We start from the raw sequence: 10,739 nt of genomic DNA, 5'->3' as shown, positions 1-10,739 counted from the left end.
GTTCATCGTTCATCTTTTATGAACCTCTTTTTTTTTTTTTTTAATTTTTGGTTATTAGGTGTGTACTATGATACAACACCCAGAAACTGGCTCGAGTCTTCTAAAAATTGTCAGCAATTAGGAGCTTGGGAAAATACCGATTTCAGCATTGCAGGATTCAGAGTACCGGCCAGACCGTTTGGTTTCCCTCAGGATCAGTTTTTCTGGATTGGAGCAGATGTTCATCAGACTCCATGGTTCACACTCTTGGGTAGTAACTTGTGCATAAATAGATACTTAGTAAAGATATTTTAAATAAACATAGATAATTGAGTCTAATGGCAATGACATTTTTTTTATTGGGTCATGTTTTGGCTGACTTATTTCATATCGATTGTTAGGCCTTTGTTTTTGTGATGAATTGACTACTGATAGTTTCGTCTACCTTATCAATACATAGGGTTAACGGTGGGCATGACCAGTCAACTGAGAATGCATACTCCTCCTAGGCACCTGATCACTCCTCTGGGATTTCTAGGGGTCCGTGTTTTATGCCCTCTTCACATATTTGAATTGTTTATGGATTTTTTGAGGTCGATCACTGTTCGTTATCTTTACCTTTTACTTTTTAAAATCAAATTTCCACAAAAAAAAAATTATATATTTAAAACACAGCTCCAAAGTGAAAGTGGTAAATCACTGTTATTTCAGGTTTATTACTTTTAAAAAGGATTAAATGAAATTTCATTTCTGTCATTTGCCATCTTTTTATTAGATTTTTTTCATAAAGAAATCTGAAGTCCAAATATAGAGGAAGGGACACTAAAATACAATAGCAGAAACAAAACAAATGAAAGGATATCCTGTTAAAATGATCTTTGAAAAACAGGACAATCTTTTACAATGTTTGACAAAAGCTGATTCAGAAGACTGTGATGTGAAAAAACAAATTTATTTACTGATTAAACCTTTAAATATTGAATTTTTAGAAGCAATTTTTAAAGAAAAAAAATGTCTCAAATAAATACGTGTAAATATTAGCATAAGAATAATTCTATTCCGATATGTGCCTTTTATCCTACAAATCAATTAAAATATACTTATAAACCTTTGGTATAAAATGGAGAGTCTTATGGAGAGTTTTTGAATTCCTTATTGAAGGTTGCTTCGAGACAAATAAAGCCACCGAATTTATTGAATTAAAGGACATTGATGCTCATGGAAAACCAACATATGACTGCTATGCTTACTGTGATTACCACAATGGTATTACAGCAATAGGCCTATCGGTAAGATAATAGTAATCAAAGAAAATACAAAGCTTGTACATCTCATTATAACGAGGAATGATCTCAAAATTACGATAGCATTATCTCGAAGTAACAAGATATGATCCTGTATTAACGAGAAAATTCTGAGAAAAGATTTCGTTATTGCGATAAAAGATCATGTTATTTATACAAAATCTTCTCTTGTATTAAAGAGATCTTTTATCTAAACAACGAAATAATTTTCCCGTTATTACGAGATAATTTTCCCGTTATTACGAGATAATTTTCCCGTAATTATTAGATATTTTCTCACAATTACGAGATCATTTCTCTCTATTAAGATCGAGATCTGTGAAATCTTTATTTGTTAGTACGAGATCTTTTCATATAGTTAAGTATACTATTTTTTCTGTCAGATCTTATTTTCTTAGATCAGTCTTTAATACAGTACCGGGAACTAATTCTGTAACAGTCTTCATGCTGATTCTGTTGTTTGCTCGCTGAATTGAACGTTTCCTTCGTTTGCTGGTTTACTGCTAACAATTATATTTACTCTTATCCTGAACATATTGGTCAATACTGATTTTACATATAAGAAAAATGCTAACTTTGGTAGTACTGTTTTGCTCGAAAAACATGCTGATGCAAATTCTGACAATCTTTTTATATTTATACTTATGCTAATTCTAGGTAGGTACCAATGCTTATTTTGCTAATCTTGATGCATGTAAATGTATCAAAGTTAGTTTCCTGCCCTGAATCAGCCAATCAGAGATACATTGTCAATTACGAGGGTTGTTCCAAAACGTCGTACACTGGGAAAACAGTTTAGTTTCTCTTTGTCAAATTAAATTTCTTGTCTTAGTAAAAAGCAACATTCTATCATCATGAATTTTAAGTTTCATGATAATAGCACATTGAATAAGAAAATGATGTAAAAATGAAGAGAGCATATAAGTGCACATCGGCGCACGAAAGCAAGCGTAATTTACGTCTCTTATAACTTCAGGATCATTTTTTAAGTTCTGCCCCGTGTGCTTAACACGCATCAAGCATCTCGTTGATTTTTTTAAACTGGCAAACCACTCTTGACTGAGGGACTCTAGATTACCATATAAATACATATTACCAGAGAAACAAATGCATTTGGAATAGTTACATAATTATTCCGGATTTTGTTCGTCAATCGACAGCCCATATAGTTCTTCCTATAAAAGTCATAATATTATTACTATGAAAGATATCTATTGAAGAATTCACTATTTTAAGGAACATTGAATAAATTATGGCTTTACAAAATTTGGTTAGTATTGGTTGAATGTTAAGGTTGTCTACGACTTTTTGGGACAACCCTCGTATAAATCTGTTTCGTTGTGATCAAAGCCTTGATTTAACTTTTGTTTCAGTATTATAAAAACGTCAAAATAATTCATTCTCTATGTAATTCCATTTATTTAATCAGACATTTTTCTGCTGATTTGCCTGGAAAAATAAAACTGACTTCGGGAAAACAGAAACTTGTAACATTTCTCAATGACATACTTTAGCAATAAATGTATATAGATACATGTACTGTTTTATAATTTCAATAGAAAACGACATGTTACTGTTATACCGATGTAGAAAAATACAGGAAAGTAGACGAACAGTGTGTTTATAAGACTTTCCCAGAGTATCCCGATGAACTATTTGGAGGACCAAACGACGGAAGTGTGGTGGTATACAAATACAACAAACACAGTCCATCCACATATTGTAAGGCGTCAGCTAGACATAATCAATATTAACATTTGATAAATTATATAATGATATAATATTAGATAAATTCATTAATTCCAATATGGAATTTTCCATTTCATATATAATACAAAATCTATTACGAGTATTTTAGTGGACTTTTCTTCGAAGTCCTGTGTTTCTTTGTTGATGATATAAGAAAGAAACCCAAACCCAAATAAAAAAACGACAGGATTATAATTATAATAAGGGAGAAAAAGAATAAATTGCCAAAAAAGAATACTAGTTTGAATGGTTCAGTAAAATTAAGATAACACATGTAAAGTGATAAAAATGTTCTCATTTCCGTTTTCAGCAAATGACTTCGGTAATTGCGCTGCTGTGAGATATCTAGGAACATATCCGGTTCGTCATCAATTTTCTTCCTGTCTGAACAGAATTGGATATCTGTGTGCAAGTATGAAAAACAAACGTATTGTCATACAATAAGGGAAAATAAAAAAACGATGCGCATTCCTCATACATAAAACAATGTTCTTACTAGCATAAATTGTACAGACCAGAAGGGATTTCATTGAGCAGTAAGATTTAAAATTGAGTCCTTAATTCTGATTTTATTACAGACGGCCAAGTATTACCCATAGAGGTGACCTGGACGGAAGCTGTCAAACGGTGTGGTACTTTGAAGGCAGACGTCATTGGTAACTATACAGGCTTGTCTGATTCTTTCAAATATCGTCCATTTTGGACAGGATTTTACAGACAAAGTTACGAATACTGGAGTCCTCCTGGTAAGTATGCTTAACAATTAAAACATTCTTTGTAGTCCTGATACTGTCTATTCTATATTTCGAACGGCCATATTGGTCCCAACTGCTCATAATTACGGTAATTATTTCCTCTTATCAGGCCACACATAATTTACCGGAGTCACTTCAATGCAATTAACATCTTTCGTAGTAGATGTGCTAACGTGTGTTTACAGGTCAAGTTAGATGTAAATTAAAAAAAAAATACTTACACGATTAACTTGCTTTCAACTCCATAATCACACAAAACATAAAATCAATGACATTATAGGTACACGATTTACAAATCAAAATATAAATCGGGATCGAAACTCAATAGTCTCTTTTCAAATTGGCGCCATAGAATTGGAGGGTAGACGTAAATGTTTACATAAAAATTAAATTGTCAATTCAATAAGTATCAAATCGTAATAAATTTTGTTTATGATTATGTTGAATGCGCTTTTGACATACAAAACCCGCGCTTGATATATACGTGTCTGTAGATTTTTGACCTAGTTAACATTTCACGTTGAAAGTCCCAAACTTTGTGAACGACAAAGCTTTTTTGTTTGTATGTTGTTTAACGTCCCTCTCGAGAATTTTTCACTCATATGGAGACGCCACCACTTGCCGGTGGAGAGCAGCAAGTTTTGTCCTATACTCGGCACTTACGGCCATTGAGCAGTGAGGGATCTTTTTCGTGCCAGCACCTACTGCGACACGGGACCTCGGTTTATACGGTCTCATCCGTAGGACCGGTCTCCACGTCCCACAGTGGGATTCGAACCCGCGACGTAAGGATCAACTCCTTACTCCGCGACTCTAGAGCAGACGCTCTAACCACTGCGCCACCCGGCGACAACGAAAAAGTAAAATTGACAGTAAGCTATGCGATACTCGTGAATAATTTTTATACTCCAAAAATATCGACTTATTTTATCATTTTATTATATTTTCCCAACATTTGCATTGTACTTATAAATAAAACAACAGAAATTAATTTAAGATATTTTCCAGAATTTTCCTGCAGTCCGGATTCTGTCTAATCCTGCCAAATTTTATCAGGTTTGGACAAATTATACTGTGTATTAGCCCTGCGAATTTCTATATATATATAGGTGAAAATACATTAAATTTCACTTGGACTGCATACCTATTAAAAATGATGAAATTTTCTCGCTAGTCGGTGTATAATGACGTCATGAAATGCGACATTATCCTCAAATCCTAAAAATTTCTTCAAACTTGGCTAACACTTTACGCTGTTTTTTTTTTTTAAAAATATTTTGCATTGGCCCCAACCACTGATCAAAAATGTTTAATTATATAATGAAAGTATTCTTTCAGAAGATTATAATTCATGCTTCATTTTTTGTGTACTCAAATACACCAATTTTCTTCAGAATTCAAGAACATTGCAATTTCACAAAGCCTGTTTTTCAATACCTGGACTCTCGGAGGAAAAGTTTTTATAGGAAATGGAAGCACTAAGTCTCTATTCTATATTGATGTTTAAAATGGGACATTGGGACTTGGTCAGTTAATTGGTATATTGACAGAGCTATTTAATGGATAAAGTGAACCTAGCTCTTTCATCCTGTTTTGTTGAGAAATCATGCGTGTGAGTTCATGCTAAATTTACCATGTCATCTTGTCTAGACTACTAACATATCTTTATATTCTGAAATTCAAAGCATTATTGAAAAATATAAAAGTTAAGGCTATATCAAGTATATCAGTCATTTCACTCTTCGCAAGCGCACGCACGTGCATTCATGTTTCGGCAAAATGACTAACGTTCCGCAAATCTACACAGCATACAAATTAACCCTAAAGAAGTTTTACCTTAATCGGATGAGATCACCTACGGACAAAAATGTACCCAGGAAGAAGAAGAAAAAATAATAACTAGAAACTTGTTGCCGTGGCAACAAGAAGGTCTTCCGTCCCTTCTCCGTCATCAGAGAAGTTGATTCTTCTCTTTTAACACAACACGTATTACGTTTTGCATTCCTATTCAGCTAAAATCTTTATTTGAGCTGAAAAAAGCAAAGAAAATGGATATTCTTGGCATTGGTACATGCAACAACGTAGTGACATATAAAGTTGAAAATTGCTATGGTAATATACCTTACGTTTGGGGAACATAATATAGGTAACAGAGCTCGGCACTTTGAAGATGCGGGCCTTTGGGGTGAGACCTTAAGCACCGAGGCCTCGTGTCCCGAGAGGCGTTTGCAAGATAAAGATTCCTCAATACGCAATGACTGAGTTTCTTGTATAGGTCTAAATTTGAAGTCCTTCATCGGTAAATAATGACGTCCCACATAGGTAAAAAACAGTGAAAAATACTGACAACCGTGAAGGGATGTAAAACAGTTTTAAATTAAAGGACAATGAAAATATTAATATAGATGTCCTGTCGCTTTTGAATCCATAATAAAAATAAAATACCTATATATATGTAATATCATGGTTTTGCTCAGGAGGTGATTTAGGCAGCAATCCAAAGCGGAAACACTGCATAGCAGTTAAGGTGAATGAAGATGGAACACTCTACCCCATCACCTATCCACAAATTTGCTCAAAGACATTGCCTACCTTATGCGAAAAGTCAACAAAAGGTGACACTTATAATTTTTAAAAGCCTGTTTTAAAGCTTTAAAGTAAATAATCAAATATAAAAGATAAGGAGTAAAATTATATAGCATTTTTGCATGTAAAAATTGTAGTTTGAAAAATAAACATGTATATTAAATGCATTCAAACCACACATCATGGACAGAATTATATATATACTGGTGTCTCATAATATCGCGGTACTTAATTTTTTGCGTAAAAAAAGTTATTCCAAATTCTTACATTAACTATTTACCAAATACTATTCATAAACCTATCAATGGCCTAACTTTTTAGTGACTAATTATTTTCTCAGCTTTCTTCGTTTATTTTGTAAGAGTCTCATTGTATCGCGGTATTGAAAAACATGGAGGCTTGGCACTGTCACAGAGTACAATTTTTATTTTTTATTTTATGATGTAAATCTACATAAAAACTTAACAATAATACAAACGTAAGGCTTTCAAAATATGAACTTTATTATGGATTTTACTTGATTATATATTCATTGGTCTAAATAAAAAAAACGGGAATGGAAATCTGTAAAATTTCATTTTATTTGAATAAATATTTTTCCAACAGGTGTTCCATACTTTTTAACCATCACAAAAGTCAACATTCAGACGACAGACAGATAGTCCATCAACAAAAAGGATATGAACTATGTATCCTAATTTTTGGAAAATACCGCGATACAATGGAACCCGCGATATAATGAGAATTAAGGATAGTTAACGATGATGTAATTATAAACTCTACTATTGATATGATGTAACATTAGTAGATGTTAGCATTTATCTATTTTCCTATCACGAGTAGGGGATTTTAAGAATGCCGACTAAACACTTTTTAACCTCCAGACAGCAGTTATTTTTTTTATGCATTCTGGAACATAGATTTTAAAAAATTAGCATTGAAATTTAAATTTTCTGAAAAATAAAATTTTTAATACCTACCTACCGACCCAGTTTTTTCATCCTGAGTCGGGAAAGGGCAACAAACATTTTTTAAATCTTGGCCTAATATATATACTTTGTACCATTAGTGTTATTAATAATTAATGAATTTAATTCAGTTAACATATTTAGAGTAATTACTTTTTTAGTAATTAATATCTCTTGTTCAGTTGATGGTGGTTGGACAGACTGGTCTGATTGGAGCGAATGCGTTCAAGTAAATGGAGAGTATAAAAAATCTGCAACTCGTACATGTACCAATCCTTCTCCACGGCATGGTGGAAAAGATTGCGAAGGAGAAAAAATTATACAAGAATCTTGTATTCCACCTGCAGGTAATACTATCATGGCTTTTGAAAATCTGACCTAAAAGTCAACAATTACACCCTCAAATTACAAATATAACAAGAGGCCCAATGGCCTTAACCGTCATCTGAGTATAACACAACCCTGAAAATGATCCATTAAATGGTAAATAATTGAATAATAATGCAAAATAAACTAAAAGAAACAGGATGATCAGGGATAAAAATTAGTCTTATAAACAACTTGAAAACTTGCATGTATTAGTCTGGTTATCAGTAACAACTCGAAAACTTGCCTGTATTTGTCAATTTATTTACACTTTATTACTTTCATTAGACATAAGTAGATAATATGAGTAGAATAAAACACAGTATTCACGGAGTGATCATTAAAAATTATAACATCCTTTTTTTACATTATATATCAAATTTTTTTTATAATTCTTTTGTTTAATTTACCCATCAATCACATTATTTAAATGATAAATTATTATAGGTTAAGAAAAAAGGAGAATAATTTCTTTTAAAGCAGAGAAAATATTCCCATACATATGATCATAATAGAGCACCACTTCAAAATCCCTGTTTCAGGGGCCATGAATTTCACAGTTTTGAAAGAAGAAAGCTTTCTCATCATTACCATGCACTTAGTTTGTCTGCTTAATACTGAACAACAGAGAAGATTTTCAAAGAATTAATTCATTTTCACTATATAATAATACAAAGTTTCCCTTATATATATCAAGAGGAGAAGCAAATAATGTTCAAATGTTAACGAATGACGAACGACGACGGACGAAAACAGATGACATAGGCCACGTGGAATTATGTATTGGAAAATATATAAAATGCATTCAAACAACGCATCATGCATGAACAGTTTTGAAGTTATGGATAATGTTATAATAAAATCTTCGAACGAAGTAGATGTTTTCATTCACTTATTATTTATTTTTAAAATATTTTCAGCACTGATTGGCAATTTTGAAATACAGTTAAACTTCGTTATCTCGAAGTTGACGGGACCGTTGATGAACTTCGAGATATCCGGGGGTTCGACATATCGAGGATTATAATTCAAATGAACTTCAAATAAACTTAGTGCAGTGAACATGTACTTAATAGTGAAAATATGTCAAATTCCTTCTTGTTGTTCGAAATTCTGTATACGATTTCTTTAATATACATGTACATGGATTTAGCATTCAAAAAAAAAAATTAAATCCTCTTTATAATCCACAAAATAAATGGCTTGTATAATATGCACAGAACCATAAACCTTCTACCAACGCGGGAAGTCAACCGCTAGCACCCATAACCGGATATCGTCTATGCATTGTAAATTTAAAAGCGGTCGCTGTCAGAATAACGAAAACGAAATATACATTTTCTTTTATTGGAAAATAAAATGTTCACACATGTAAAATCAGTTAAAAGAAAATTATTTTACCATAATAAAATCAAATGCAAAAGAAGAATCACGCACTTTGGTCTAACAACAGAACAACACTGAATCACAGGGCACTACAGCACAAGTTTTCACTGCGACAAATGCTCACATGATGGTGTGTACGGACGATTGTAAATTATGCACGCTCATATAGGGAAAATAAATTCTAATTGCATTTAACTACAGAATTTTGTTTTACTTCGATGTTTATAATTTTCACTTTCATATCCATAAACTATGTATGCGCGCATATTTCACATAGCATTAAATAGCGATTATCAAGATAAACGTACCCAAGCCACAAAACAATTAACGTGTCATCCACGCGTATGCAGTTAGACTAATACACACAACCTTTGGCTTGCATAATTACAATCAAGGTAAGCCATACATACACTTCGTATAATTATCGCGCTATTATCTGTTGATCACAGTAACACAGGTAACCCGAGCGTGACAGACAGGTGGGTGTTATCAAGAGAGCATTCAGTTTACCTAACGGACTTGATCATCAGAGCGGATAATTATCGAATCCTGACTTCGAGATAACGCATGATTTTAATGAATGGGTACACAATTTTACTTCGAGATAACCGGGGTATTCGACATTACCGTGTTCGACATAGAGGGGTTTATTTTAATCATTTATAAAGCAAATTTCGTCGGGACCGCGACCTAACTTCGACATATCCGGGGTATTCGAGATATCCGTGTTCGAGATTTCGAAGTTTAGCTGTATTTAGATAAAACTTTTATACCATAAATAAATTGTATTGCTGTCCATAAATGATATGCTTCGTACTACATGTCTTAATAAGACTAAAAGTTAATGAGTGCAATTCAATCGACATATTTTAGAAATTTAACAGTAATTAATAATTCTTGTTTAGTTCATGGTGGTTGGACAGACTGGTCTAATTGGGGTGAATGCTATTTCAAAAATGGAATGGATAAAAAATCTAAAACCCGCACATGTACCAATCCTTCTCCACGGCATGGCGGAAGAGAATGCGAGGGAGAGGACCTTAAAGAACGACATTGCTTGGATCCTCAGGGTGTTAGAGGTTAATGTTAAAATATCTTGAAAGACATATTATTCAAAACACTAACAGTCTCTTAACTTCATTTGATTGGAGCAAAAATGAGCTGTCTGCGACGTAAGTTAATGTTTTATAACAGATTCATTTTACAATGGACCATTTGTCCTGTCTACACAGTATCAGGGATACTTGTTACTGTTTCATATACCCAGTAGTGTATTATTCATGATACGAGTGTTTTGACTTGCTGAGACAACTGCAAGGTCTCGGACTTTTCCCCTTAAGGCTAAGAATTCTCCATCTTGGCCTTTAACCAGAGGCCCTATGATTTCAAACTGTTTTTCTTTAGGTGATTGAAGAGTGAAATAATAATAAAAATTCATATTGAACACTGAAAATACTTTTGGATTTCAAAAAAAAAAATATGCAGCAGATTATAGATGAAAGAAAGCTGTTTTTCTTAAAGTGTACCAAATGTTGTTACTTGTGAGGTAATCGAAGTATTTCTTGCTTTATCAGAATACAACTCCGCATTTTAAAATCAGAAGCTACTAGTATATGGTTGAATAAAAAGGAATGACCTGTATATTA

General features: G+C 32.9%; 1 protein-coding gene across 1 annotated transcript; it reads left to right on the top strand.

Moving 5' to 3' along the window:
- Positions 1-3,446: 3,446 nt before the first annotated feature.
- LOC133181260 (netrin receptor UNC5A-like) lies at positions 3,447-10,177 on the top strand. The gene is made up of 5 exons (XM_061315793.1): positions 3,447-3,459; positions 3,611-3,778; positions 6,265-6,402; positions 7,524-7,688; positions 9,999-10,177. The coding sequence occupies exons 1-5, from the start codon at positions 3,447-3,449 to the stop codon at positions 10,175-10,177; spliced, it is 663 nt and encodes a 220-aa protein (XP_061171777.1).
- The last annotated feature ends 562 nt before the right edge of the window (positions 10,178-10,739 follow it).

This window comes from Saccostrea echinata, unplaced genomic scaffold, assembly GCF_033153115.1.
Source record: "Saccostrea echinata isolate AGI-Se365-2 ecotype Australia unplaced genomic scaffold, CSIRO_AGI_Sech_v1 ptg000008l, whole genome shotgun sequence".
NCBI classification, from domain to species: domain Eukaryota; kingdom Metazoa; phylum Mollusca; class Bivalvia; order Ostreida; family Ostreidae; genus Saccostrea; species Saccostrea echinata.
Note: the sequence above shows the minus strand (reverse complement) of the source record. Positions and strands in the feature narration are given on the sequence as shown.